The sequence below is a fragment of the Melanostigma gelatinosum genome, assembly GCF_949748355.1.
Source record: "Melanostigma gelatinosum genome assembly, chromosome: 3".
NCBI classification, from domain to species: domain Eukaryota; kingdom Metazoa; phylum Chordata; class Actinopteri; order Perciformes; family Zoarcidae; genus Melanostigma; species Melanostigma gelatinosum.
The window spans coordinates 15,295,571-15,308,695 of NC_136636.1; the positions used below are offsets into that span (position 1 = coordinate 15,295,571).

At 41.3% G+C, this 13,125-nt stretch overlaps 1 protein-coding gene across 2 annotated transcripts; it reads right to left on the minus strand.

Moving 5' to 3' along the window:
* Positions 1-308: 308 nt before the first annotated feature.
* LOC306775195 (myosin heavy chain, fast skeletal muscle) lies at positions 309-12,251 on the minus strand. 2 transcript variants are annotated; one of them, XM_079265497.1, is made up of 40 exons: positions 12,236-12,251; positions 11,981-12,029; positions 11,077-11,292; positions 10,601-10,744; positions 10,360-10,516; positions 10,037-10,064; positions 9,692-9,806; positions 9,479-9,571; positions 9,330-9,393; positions 8,958-9,256; positions 8,707-8,845; positions 8,488-8,606; positions 8,228-8,377; positions 7,966-8,136; positions 7,568-7,874; positions 7,396-7,466; positions 7,225-7,312; positions 6,967-7,084; positions 6,755-6,878; positions 6,526-6,662; positions 6,167-6,422; positions 5,833-6,075; positions 5,569-5,745; positions 5,057-5,202; positions 4,859-4,949; positions 4,386-4,775; positions 4,180-4,306; positions 3,703-3,821; positions 3,423-3,619; positions 3,152-3,335; positions 2,908-3,073; positions 2,646-2,770; positions 2,196-2,504; positions 1,900-2,103; positions 1,691-1,816; positions 1,346-1,516; positions 1,161-1,265; positions 974-1,069; positions 704-835; positions 309-438 (listed from the first exon to the last, which is right to left on the minus strand). In XM_079265497.1, exons 3-40 carry the CDS (start codon positions 11,278-11,280, stop codon positions 418-420), a joined length of 5,913 nt encoding a protein of 1,970 aa, XP_079121623.1. In that variant the 5' UTR covers positions 11,281-11,292; positions 11,981-12,029; positions 12,236-12,251; the 3' UTR covers positions 309-417. The 2 variants fall into 2 exon arrangements, with proteins under 2 accessions (XP_079121623.1, XP_079121622.1); XM_079265496.1 differs by lacking the exon at positions 309-438 and having other exon boundaries at positions 674-835; positions 8,958-9,061; positions 9,158-9,256.
* Between the last annotated feature and the right edge of the window lie 874 nt (positions 12,252-13,125).

Here is a 13,125-nt window from a genome sequence, read left to right on the forward strand (position 1 = left end):
TAGTTGTTGGTTCTTGTCTCATGACTAAAACTGAGTTTTGGACACAGACTGTCACATGTACTGTAATTGTTCACATCAACAAAATTACCTTTGATTTATTGAATTGAAATGTAGCAAAACACCATGAAAAGAAGACTGCTCTTTGTCAAACCATGGCTATTGTGTTTCTAAGTGAGTGATTTGGATTTGTAGATTCATTTGTAGATTGAGATCCCAGGCTGAGCGACAACACACCCGGACTCAACACCATACTCTTCCAAAGACCAAGTAGTGCTTTGTGTTGTGCAAAGAAAAGTGTAAAGACAGCAGACTTTGAATAGACTTTATTTGATATCAAGCTACAATATCTAGTGAGAGCAGTTCAATGAAAAAGCATATTCTATGATTTTCATTTGTGTCTCTCAAAGAGGTTGCAGTTTATTCTTCACCATCCTTTCCCTGAAATGGAGAGAAGAAATAATGAATGGCGTTACACTTATGGGAGGAAAACATTGTCATGTGACATGCATGTAGCTTTAAGTTGCTCCATTTCAAATTCAAATTGAACTATTCATCAAAACACAGCAGCACACTCATGCATGTGAAATACTGAACTGTCAAACAACATTAGCTCAGGAAACCAAGCTAGTTGCTCTTCTGTAAGATTATCAATCACCATTTGAACTGTTACAACAGTTTTACGTGAGTTTTATGTGTCACTTACTTTTCCCATCTCTCGACTCTTTGCTCTCAGCTTGTTGACCTGGGACTCAGCGATGTCAGCTCTCTCCTGAGATTCCTCCATCTCATGCTGCACCTTCCTGTACCTGGACAGGTGAGTGTTGGCCTGCTCCTCCTGTGAGGAAATTCACCATCCATCATCATTACCAACATAAAAGAAGAGTGTGATTGTATCTTTGTTTCCAGGTCTGACTGTACTGCATTCAGCTTTGTTTGAGACAATACAGTGAAAGGGGTCTGTCAAATGACTCACCGCGTCCTCAGACTGCCTCTTGTAGGCCTTCACTTTGAGCTGCAGCTTGTCCACCAGATCCTGAAGTCTGACAACATTCTTCTTGTCCTCCTCTGTCTGCAAGAATTCATGATTGAAATTGATGAATTGGCATCGTTGCTTGACGGCTGTACCAATCGATACAGTAAGAAGAAAAAAAACTGCCTACCTGATAGGTGAGCTCCTTCACTCTTCTCTCATATTTACGAACACCTTTGACAGCATCTGCTCCTCGTCTTTGCTCGCCTTCAACTTCAACTTCAAGCTCACGCACCTGAAATATGAACTCTGTTACTTGGAGGGCAAGATTTTAATATAAAAGAATAGTTCAGATCAGATCACATTCGTCTTTACCCTAGCCTCCAGTTTCTGGAGCTGCTTCTTGCCGCCCTTCATGGCCAGATTCTCAGCTTCATCAAGGCGGTGCTGCAGGTCTTTCACTGTCACCTCCAGGTTCTTCTTCATCCTCTCCAAATGAGAGCTGGTGTCCTGCTCCTTCTTCAGCTCTTCTGCCATCATGGCAGCCTGAAATGTTGTTGATTTTTGTATTATTGGATATAAACTTATTGCAGTCTAATGTTTCAACTGCCAGAGTGCCATACATTAAGGAGAAATAGCCTAAAGTATTATTGTATGCACTGATATATGCTGCACTATACTTTGTTTTCAATTGCATAGAACTGTGAAAGGATGACTCACATCAGTGATGGCCTTCTTGGCCTTTTCTTCAGCATTTCTTGCCTCCTGGACAGAATCTTCCACTTCACCCTGGACCTGAATGAGGTCAGTTTCCAACTTCTTCTTGGTGTTGATGAGACTGGTATTCTATGATTATTAAAGAAGCAAAACTTAATTTTCATGAATGGAACTATTGAAGAACATTCTTGTTTGTCAACCTTTGAGCTTACCTGAGAGTGCAGCAGTCCCACACGCTCGCTGGCATCAACCAGCTCCTGTTCAGCCACTTTGCGGCTTCTGTCTGTTTGCTCCAGTGCAGCTCTCAGCTCTTCAATCTCAGCCAGCATCAGGGTGTTCCTGCGCTCCACCATGGCAACCTGTTCCTTCATGTCTTCCTGGCTTCTTATGGCTTCATCAAGATGAAGTTGGGCATCCTAAATGATAAAACATTGAAAGATTTGTCAGCAAACACTTTCCGCTTGTTTCAAGGCAAGATGCTGTGCCACAAATCCTTCAGTGGATGTACCTTAAACTGTCCCTGCATGTTTCTCAGCTGTTTCTGGGATTCAGCTGCCTGGCGGTTGGCGTGGCTCAGCTGAATCTCCATCTCATTGAGGTCTCCCTCCATCTTCTTCTTGATTCTCAGGGCATCATTCCTGCTCCTGACCTCGGAATCCAAAGTGCTCTGCATGGACTCAATCACTCTCTGGCTGTTCCTCTTGATCTGCTCGATCTCCTCGTCTTTCTCTGCAAGTTTTCTGTCAATTTCACTCTTGACTTGGGTGAGCTCAAGCTGAACCCGCATAATCTTGGATTCTTCATGCTCCAGGGTAGCCTGTAAACAAGTGTGCACATAACAGGTCCTTCATTCAAAATACAAAAATGGAGGCTGAGTCACAAAGTGGGAAAAATAGCACTGTGTCAAGTCCAACACCTTTACAAGATGAGTCTGAGCTAAAGCTCTGCTAATATGTACCTCTGCCTCCTCCAGAGCAGTCTGGATCTCTGTCTTCTCAACTTCCACTATCTTCTTTCCCTTCTCAAGCTCATGAATCGTTTTACCGGTTTCACCAAGTTGTTCACTCAAGTCTGAGATCTCCTCTGTTGCAACAGATTTATAAAGTATACATTTCAGAATGTTAAGCAGTATAAAGAATAAAGTAATACAGATACTTCAGATTAATTGATTCGGTGTTTAGAGTGCATTTCTGTTGGGGAGAACAGAATAATTGTCTCACGTTGCAGGTTCTTGTTCTCTCTCTTCAAGGTCTCCAGGTGGTCCAGAGCTTCTTCATATGAGTTTTTCAGCTTGAACATCTCAGTGCTTAATGTCCGCGACTCCTTCAGAGCTCCTTCAAGCTCTGCCTGGCTCTCCTCATACTTCTGTTTCCACTCTGCAAGAACCTGAAAGTACAACAAAGAATTGAGTGTGTTTTGTCCCCTCACATTAACGAGTCCAAACCACATGAAAACACATCTAACCTTGTCAAAGTTCCTTTGCTTCTTGTCGAGGTTAGCAGCCAGAGCATTAGCTCTCTCCACATCAATCATCAGGTCCTCCACTTCAGCATGCAGTCTCTGTTTTGTCTTTTCCAGAGAGGCACATTTCGCATTCACAGCCTCGATGGATTCTTCTGCATCCTGAAGACGCTGGGCGAGCTTTTTCCTGTTAAACCATACAGTAAACAGGTTCTGTGATGATTTACCAAATCAGTGCACGTGGAAACAGTGTGATTTCAGGACTATTCATTACTTAGCCTCCTCCAGCTCCTCAGTGCGCTGAATGGCATCAGTCTCGTATTTGGCTCTCCACTGAGCCACCTCGCTGTTGGCCTTTGACATTGCCCTCTGCAGCTCAGATTTGGCCTCCTGCTCCTCCTCGTACTGTTCTCTGAGCAGGTCGCAGTCATGACGAGCTGACTGAATAGCATGAGCCAGGGCGTTCTTGGCCTATGAAACAAATGAGCACCTCATTAATATTCATAATACCAATTGTCTGGTGTCCTTTTTCTCTGAAATAATCCTGACATTACCTTAACTTCCTCCTCTACGTGCCTCTTCAGCTCCTCAATCTGCTGAGTGTAAGCCTGCTTGGCTCTCGACAGCTGAGAAACAAGAGCTTCTCTCTCCTCCAGCTGACGCGTATATTCACCTAATCAAAGATATTGGTGAACTTAATGGACATCAGAACATAATTGCTACAGCTCATGTAATAATTTATAATGGATATTATTCACGTTATCATGCCAGAAAGGTTTTCCTCTGAGGCGATCATGTTGATCAGAGATACATTTTGGAAGTTTAGAGGTAGTGACATATGCTGATATGTGCAATGTGCAACAAATATTAAATTTAGGTGAAAGGGACTGAAGGTGGAATAAGGTTAAAAGTAGGGGAGAAGCAATAGGAGGTCAAGTTTGATTCAGGCATCTTTAAGATAACGGTTTAAAATACAGAATGTATGCAAAGGGAGCCTAGTTTTTGAACACCCCAAACGATGATTCTCATACCATTTTCAGTTTGAAGTCTTGCTTTCTGTGTACTCAGGTCGTTCAGCTGACGGACATTTTCATCATTCTTGGTTTTGAGCTCACTCAGCTGATCTTCTAATGTCCTGCACATTTTTTCAAGGTTTCCCTGATGAAAGAAAACATTAATAATTATATAAATATTACCATGATATTTTGCTCCCTGAAGTAAAATATAGCTCCCTCACTTTTGATTTGGCAATGGTCTCCATATTGCTGCTGAGGTCATCGATCTCCATCTTGTATTCGCTTTTCTCTTTCTCCAGCTTCTGTTTGACTCTCTGGAGGTTATCAATCTGTTCTCCCAGCTCTGCCACACTGTCAGCCTGCTTCTTGCGGAGAGCTGCAGCGGTGGCCTCGTGCTGCAGGGTGGACTCCTCCAGATCACGACGCAGCTTCTGAAACTCGGCCTCGCGCTTCTTGCTCATCTCGATCTGAGCAGACGTTGCTCCACCAGCTTCTTCCAGCCTCTCGCTGATCTCCTCAAGTTCCCTGGAAAGATCAGACCTCTGCTTCTCCACCTTGGCCCGAGCAGCCCGCTCAGCCTCAATCTCCTCCTCCAGCTCCTCAATGCGAGCCTGAAACCCACCGAGTTCAAATTAAAATCTTTCAATATATTTGAATGTCCCTGTGACCTTCGACTAGGACTACAAAATGTTACCTGCAGTTCTTTTATCTTTTTCTGTAACTGGATTCCAAGAGTCTGCTCATCCTCAATCCTACTCAGAAGCTGGCTTGTCTCAAAGTCCTTCCTGCAGGGGACAGAATAAATCATTGCATTTAAGTTACGTGTAAGAAGTGCCTCCAATGAAATAATTGATTGAAAGTAGGTAAAAGGATGACATTTGTTTGTTCTTACTTCTTTATTTTCTCGTCAGATTGCTGCTTGTCATTCTCCAGATCCATTAGAGATTCCTGGGCCAGTTTCAGATCTCCTTCAAGCTTCCTTTTGGCTCGCTCAAGATCCATACGGAGTTTCTTTTCTTGCTCCAGAGAACCTTCAAGCTGGCCACGAAATAATGTTTTATATAATTTAAGTTAGAATCGTTATTATTTTCAGAAAATCAAACTCCATTTTTGACGATATGTATCGTTTGGTACACTTTTGTCCAGTTGGTAATAGCGTTGGTATTTACTGTTCACTCTTTTAACACTGTGTCAAAGCTGCATAAGTCAGTGTTCACTGTGATCGATAATCAAAATGTGTCTATAGAGCAACATACAGTCATATCGTCAGTGCTTTTAAATCAGTAACCACGGGTGTCACCAAATCAGCCATGACTGAGATCATAAGAAAACTAAACGTAAAGAGAGATTTTTGCTATTTTATAAGCAAGTTCAACTTTTGTTTTTAATGCAGAGATTACTCACGTCGTCCACTTGCTGCTCCAGCTTGGTCTTGGCCTTCGTCAGACAGTTGACTTTGTCTTCCTCTGCCTGCAGATCATCAAGGGTCTGCTGATGGGCCTCTTGGAGGGCTTTCTTCTCTTTGGTCAACTTGACAATGGTCTCATCTTGAGATGTCATTTCCTCAACCAGGTTTTTAACCTGTATTCACAACATTGTGAAAACTATTTTAAAGGGTTTAAGCTTTTTACAAGATCCGATTTCAGGCCTTAAGGAAGATTTACCAACCTTGTTCTCTGTGGCGTGCTTCTCCTTTTCTACTTTGGCCAGGGTGAGCTCCAAGTCATCAATGTCTTTCTTCAACTCAGAGCACTCGTCCTCCAGCTTCCTCTTCTTTGCAGTCAGCTCACCATTCATTTCCTCCTCATCCTCCAGTCTCTCAGCCGTCTCCTTGACTTTAGCCTCAAGGTGGATTTTTGATTTAATGAGAACCTCACACCTTTCCTCTGCATCACTGAGGGTTTCACCTTCCTAGAGTTGATACATAACATCAAAATGATAATTAATTAACTTTAAAAGCAGGATCTCTGAGAAAACAATTCCCACTTTCTTTGTAACGTACAGCCTGAATTTGTAGCTGCAAGTCATTCTTCTCCTGCAGCAGAGAAACCATCTTCTCCTCCAGTTCTTTCTTCTTAGCCAGAGCCTTCGCGAGATCCTCTTTCATCTTTCCAAAGTCCTCTTTCATTTGGACCATCTCTTTTTCACTCTCTGCACTCTTCAGCAGAGGCTTGATCTTGAAGTACAGCTTCATCCATGGCCAAGTTTTGACATTCATGAATGAGCGGATGTTGTACTGGACGGAGTAAATTGCCTCCCTGAAAACAACAGAGAAAAAATTGAGTTAGAAAATGTTGAACAGTTGCAGATTTTTTAAACATGCATTACATTTTTAGACAACATCAATAACAGACACATTACCTCCTCTCCATCATCTGGATGAACTCTGTCCTCATGAGGAAACCTCTGCAGAGACCTTGAGTCATTGTGACCAGCTCAGCCAGTTTCTCATCTCTCATCTCCTCCAGAGTTCCCAGCAGACCGGCTTTGAAGAACACCTGAGAGTCAATCATTACAATTATATTTAAGTCAATTATTGTTCATGACAGTTAATAGTATACCCTTTTTTGTAAAAAGTATTGTCCTCTACCTTGGTGTGGCCAAACTTGTACTGACTCTGGTCCACATCGATGGATCCCAGCAGTTTCTCTGAGGCCTTCTTGTTGTCAATGAATTGTCCCTCAGGGATGACACCAGCATTCAATACTTTGTATCTGAAAGTAAAGATTTCTGACAGTTAGACACACTAGCTTAAAGATAGTAATCATTTTTCAATGACTGTCAATGTCATATTTCTGCTACCTCTGCTTGAAGTCACCGTAGATGATTCTGCTGGGGAAACCTTTCCTGCAGATCCTGATACCTTCCAGCACACCGTTACACCTCAGCTGGTGGATGACCAGGAAGTTCTCCATGAGACCTATGATCATTTATTATGTGTAATTAATTAGTAATAGTACAAGAAATGGTCAAATCCCATGATACATTTTCTTTGACTTGCCATTTGTCTCTAATTTCTATAACTTTATTAATTAATTAATTGACACAAATAGCACATACCTGGTGTCTTTGATTCATTGGGAATCAGGCAGCGCACAAAATGAGGATGTGTGCACCTCAAATTTGACATCAACTTGCCCAAATTCTCCTGAAGAATTAAAAGGATATTTCATTGGCAAAAGGCACTAAATTAGTGCAATGAAGTACATAAGTCCTTCTTTTATAACTTACCCTGAACAATGCAGACACAGTCTGGAAGGAACCACCCTTCTTCTTGGCACCTTTCTTTGAGGCACTGTCAGCTGTCAGTGGAACGACAATTACATTGAAGTTATTAAATTGAAAACAAATTAGTTTGCATTATTTAATATTTCATAATGTAGAAACAGGTAACAGCATCTACCGTCTGTTGCGGCATGTGCTGCATAGAGGTGAGACAACAGTTTGACTGAAGACTTCTGGTAGAGCTGAATTACTGAGTCGTTCAGGGGGTCTTTGTTCTTCTCCAGCCAGCCAGTGATGTTGTAGTCAACAGTGCCGGCATAGTGCACCAGAGAAAAGTGAGCCTCAGCTTTGCCTTTGGCAGGTTTTGGCTTCTCAAAAGCCTTGGTTTTACCAAGATGCTGGTCATACAGTTTGTTCTTGAAGGTGATATCTGATGACTTTGGGAACATACACTCCTCTTCAAGGATGGAGAAGATGCCCATTGGCTGTCATGATGAAATGATTATTTTCAACAAAAGTTTAACAAACATCATTGGATAGTTTTCTGTGTTTGTGAATATTCAGCGTGTCTCTCACCTTCTCAATCAGCTCAATGCAGGCAGCCAAGTCCATGCCAAAATCAATGAACTCCCATTCAATTCCCTCTTTCTTGTACTCTTCTTGCTCCAGGACAAACATGTGGTGGTTGAAAAACTGTTGCAGTTTTTCATTGGTGAAGTTGATGCACAGCTGCTCCAAGCTGTTGTACTGATTAATTTAGAACAAGAAAAGGTTACTGCCTTAACAACAAAATCATCATCATCATCAAAAAAATAAGAAATTGCGTCACCAAACTCACATCAAAAATTTCAAACCCAGCAATGTCCAGGACGCCGATGAAGAACTGTCTTGGCTGCTTGGTAGCCAGCATCTCATTAATTCTGACGACCATCCACAAGAACATTTTCTCATAGACAGACTTGCAGAGAGCCATGACGGAATTGTTGACCTGAGATTTTACAGATACAGCAGTGATAAAACAACACAATTAATCAAAGTTTTCAGGGGTCAAACAGACTATAGCTTTAAGATTCACAGGACTATATGTGAGTGTTTTACCTGAGGCACAGTCTGGCCTTTAGTCACATACTCATTTCCGACTTTCACCCTTGGGTAGCACAGGGCCTTCAGTATATCAGCCGAGTTCAATCCCATGAGATAGCCGATTTTATCAGCGACTGAAAAGAAGCAAAAACTGAGTGATAAGAGGTAATTTTATTGAGAATATATACTATTTAAATTTATACCTTTTCACTTGTTTTCAAAAGTGCAACATACCCTCAGAGCCATCGGGCTCAGCCTGCTCTTCACGCTGTTTCTGCTTGAACTTCATTGATCCGTGATGCATCACACTTCCAGTCAGCTTGTAAATGCTGGCCTTCTCATCAGCAGTGAAGCCCAGGATGTCGATGGCAGTCTGTGAGCATTCAAAGAAAATTCATAAGTTCTGCTCTATAATGCGGCTCTATAAATAAAACATTTCCAAATCCATACATTTCTTGAAGGTGTGGACTTGATAATATTCTTACATCAGTGGCAATGAACTCCTCAATATCGTCAATACTCTTGACAAGGATTTCACCTTGACTGATCATGGGATAGTCGTATGGATTGGTGGTGATGAGGAGGTTCTCTGAAGAAAGAAATCCATTGTGGTTGATTCTTGTCAGCACATATACACACTGTACAGCAGGTAATGAATAGTCTTTGAAAATCAAAAACGTCTCACCTAACAGCTCAGGTTTGTGGCCTGTCATGAGCTGATAGAAGATGTGGTAGCTCCTCTCAGCAGACAGCTGGAACGTCACTCGAGACTTCTCCAGCAGATCTGTTGATCACAGTCAGTTCTGTTCAATGAGCCGAACAAACTGCGGTATCTGCTTCATTATTTCTACCCTTACATGTTTCAATGTCTGCTGAGGCCAGCTTCCCAGTTGATCCAAAATGGATTCTGATGAATTTACCCTATTGAAGTAAGGACGGTAGATTAGTATTATAACTTATTGCATTCTGATATTGTTTAAAAATAATCAGGTCAACAAGCACTTACAAAGCGGGATGAGTTGTCATTCCTCACAGTTTTGGCATTACCATAAGCCTCCAACAGGGGATTGGCCGCAATGATTTGATCCTCCAGCGACCCCTTCATTCAGAAAACAAAACATGGAAAAATTCATGCTTTATACCCGATAGTCCAAGATCACATTCAATGTCTATGACAGCTTTTTTGACACCTTTTCCGAAAACAGATTTGTTAATTTACCTGTATCTTGCCAGAAGATCCCTCAGGTTGCTTCTTTCCTCCAGCCACTGCGATTGTCGCAAAGTACTGGATGACACGTTTGGTGTTGACAGTCTTTCCTGCACCAGATTCTCCGCTTGGAGAAAAAAAAAACAGATCAATTAGCAGCGGACACATCTCGTTTTAGTGAACTGAACAAACCTTGAAAGACACAGACTTGTGACGTAGACCATACTGTCAATGTTACGGTATGTTGTTTATGTAAAATAATGTGTAGTTTGCTAAGACTTTTCTTCGACATTGAGTTACATTGATTTCAGGATTACTTTATGTTAGACAAATAATTAATAAAATTGTCAAACTTACGTGATGAGGATGGACTGATTATCACGGTCTGTAAATAAAAAAGTTACATATTTTCAGATTATTTGCACAATTGGCCATTTCAAATCTGCTTTGTGGACATTATTCAGTCCAACATTTGCTAGAAATGTACAACAATGATGAGTTTTAATAACCTATAATTTCAAGCCTTTAAAAACAAAAAAATTAGCTTCTATCTATAAGCTGCTACTTGCTTAATAGTTTTTAAAGTTCAAAACATTGGATATATATACTGTAATAGTTGCTCTCTTCTCACATGATTTTCCATTTTAAACATGCAAAGTTTTGGCGCACTTCTCACATACCAGTGAGCATGAACTGATAGGCGTTATCAGAGATGGAGAAGATGTGGGGTGGAGCCTCAATCCTCTTCTTGCCTCTGTATCCTGCTACAACCCCTGAATCATACACTGGGAGCCACTTGTAGGGGTTCACAGTCACGCAGAACAGCCCTGAGTAGGTCTGTGAAGACAGACAGGATTTCTATTAACGTCTTTCTTTAGTCATCGTTACATCTACTGATGTGACGATTAGGTCGATACTCACGTAGATCATCCACGCTGCGTATCGCTCTTTGAGGTTATACAGCACAGTAGCCTCACTGAGGTGGGTCATCATGGCCATGTCCTCAATCTTGTCGTACTTCGGAGGGTTCATGGGGAAGATTTCAGTGTCTTTGACAGTGAGCGTCTGTTACAAGGAGAGAAACAACACAGGACTTCAGTTTTTACAGTGGACTGATGATGAGAGCGAGCTGGTTAGTATTCATTACTATTTATATTACAGTCAGTGGAATCATAAAACCACTAAAATATCAGTTTGAAATATTTCCCTTTTGGGTTTATTACAGATAAATTATACTGCTGAACATATTTTGTTCTCTCACAAGACATGCACTTTATGCACTGGTATGTCAACAATTACAAAATAAAAAACTTCACACAGAAGAGCACACTGTCTGTCACTCTTGACAATTTACTGTGAAATTAACACTGTTTAACTTTCTTTTTATTCACGCGCACCTTTCCAGTGATAGTATCCACGGTGGCTTTGCCGCCTTCTCTCTTAGTGAGTTTCCCCTTGAGGTACATCTCTGCCGGCTCGGTCACAAAGTATGCACTTTTAGCATCAAAGGGAGAGGTTTGAGATTCAAGCCTCTCCTTTTCAGATTTCCGGAGGTAAAGTGCCGCCGGGCCGAAACACTGCATCTCAGCATCCGTACTCATCGTGACCCCTTACTGCGTAAAAAGTATGTAAAACAGGACAGCAGTCATTCATTTCAGTCATTATTTCTTGTCATGATGGTACTTCACGAATGAACAACGCTGATGAACAGAGAAACATGGACAAAGGTATTCATTCATTCATTCATTCATTATCCAAACTGCTTATCCTGTTCAGGGTCGCGGGGCGCTGGAGCCGATCCCAGCTGACATTGGGCGAAGGCCGGGTACACCCTGGACAGGTCGCCAGTTCATCGCAGGGCACGTATAGAGACAGACAAACATTCACGTTCACGTTCACACCTACGGGCAATTTCGAGTCTCCAAATAACTCCAATGGACAAAGGTATAACTTTACTTATTTATGTTTCATGCTAAGTGAAAAAGTTGAACACAAAAGCAGTTTACAGTTTGTAACAACAGGGGAAGACTGCTACTGTACAACCTTTTATCTTTGTTGATGCCATGACTTGTTACATGCACCACTAAATGCTTGTTTAAAAGTCTCAGACACTTTGGTATAAAGTAACAGTGACAATTTATTTCTTCTTTCTAATGATGCATATGTTTGTTAATTGATTTGCTACCGATTCCACACGAGGTTAAGGTTTAATGAACACATAACAAAGTCTGACTTGTGACATATATACTGATTAAAAGTGTCCTTAAACAAAGTGAAACAGTGGTAAAATAAATAAATCACCTTCTTCCCTCCCCTCAGATGAACAGATTTTGATGGACTAATGAAGGTTCTGAAGAAAGACACAAATCATTTTCATTAATAACAGCAATCAAACAATTTCATATTGAAGATGAACTTACTGTACACTGAAGTCCTGGCACAAACAAGATAGTTCTGTGTTCACTTTGTGGTGTTTGGAAATTCGTGATCATGCCCTGCATTGTTCATTAAGCTGCTGGTTTCCCTCCTGCTAATAAAAGACTGTAACACACTCACCTTGACTGGGCGTCTGTCTGTAGTTGGGTGCGTCCAGCCTCCCTTCTTATATAGTGTTCACTCAGCAGAAATGACCTGCTCTATTTGGTCATGTACTTTTAGGCTCTCATGCTTGAGTATTTTTGCATCGAATCTGACCTCTGGCGTCTTTTGTCACGGACCAACACAGCCAGTTTATCACAGATTAAACGCCTGTCGCTTTCGCTTTAAAGAGGTAAGTGATAAGAATTGAAATGAGAAATATGTACACAGACTATTCTTTGAAATGACTATGGTTAATCAGTGCATACTCTACAGACGGCTTATTATTGGTGTCGTAACCAGAGGAACCCAACTTTATCAACTAGAACATAGGTGAACAGAATTTTGATGTGATGCTCTTTCATTAATAAGAATTGTAATCAGAATTGTTTGTTTTAGAAAGAGCATGGTGCCACACAGTCACAGTTAAACAACATACTGAATTTAAAGGTGTATAAATAGATCAAGACACAATGCAGCGTTTTTTTTAACCCAGTGTAAATATTTTTTCTGGCAGCCGTACGGGTTACTGAAGTTCAGACATTGTTGTGGTCTTTACAATAATCTCCTTTATGCACCTTGGCACTGCAGACGATCCGACTTTAGCCGCGGAGAAGCTCTCATGTGTCACTGGTATTCTGTTGCAGAAGCCTTGCAAGTCCTTCCTGTGACAAAGGGACAGAATTGGGCCGAACAGTTGCTCATCTAAGAACCTGTGAAAATAATGATACCTCATGATGGCAGAAACACTCGACGAGGTCTGCGTTTCACAAAATCCTAAACTTAATTTAATTTGTTCTGTAGGGATGAAAGAAAATGGGAAGAAGAACAATACTCGTATTTATAGCGCTTTAATTTCCTTTGTTGTT

Coding starts and splice junctions, on each gene's coding strand:
- LOC306775195 (XM_079265497.1), bottom strand. CDS start 11,280: ATGAGTACGGATGCTGAGATGCAGTGTTTCGGCCCGGCGGCACTTTAC. Junction 9,257..9,329: donor CTCAGCAGACATTGAAACAT/GTAAGGGTAGAA, acceptor TGTGATCAACAG/ATCTGCTGGAGAAGTCTCGA. Junction 8,137..8,227: donor CTGGGTTTGAAATTTTTGAT/GTGAGTTTGGTG, acceptor TAAATTAATCAG/TACAACAGCTTGGAGCAGCT.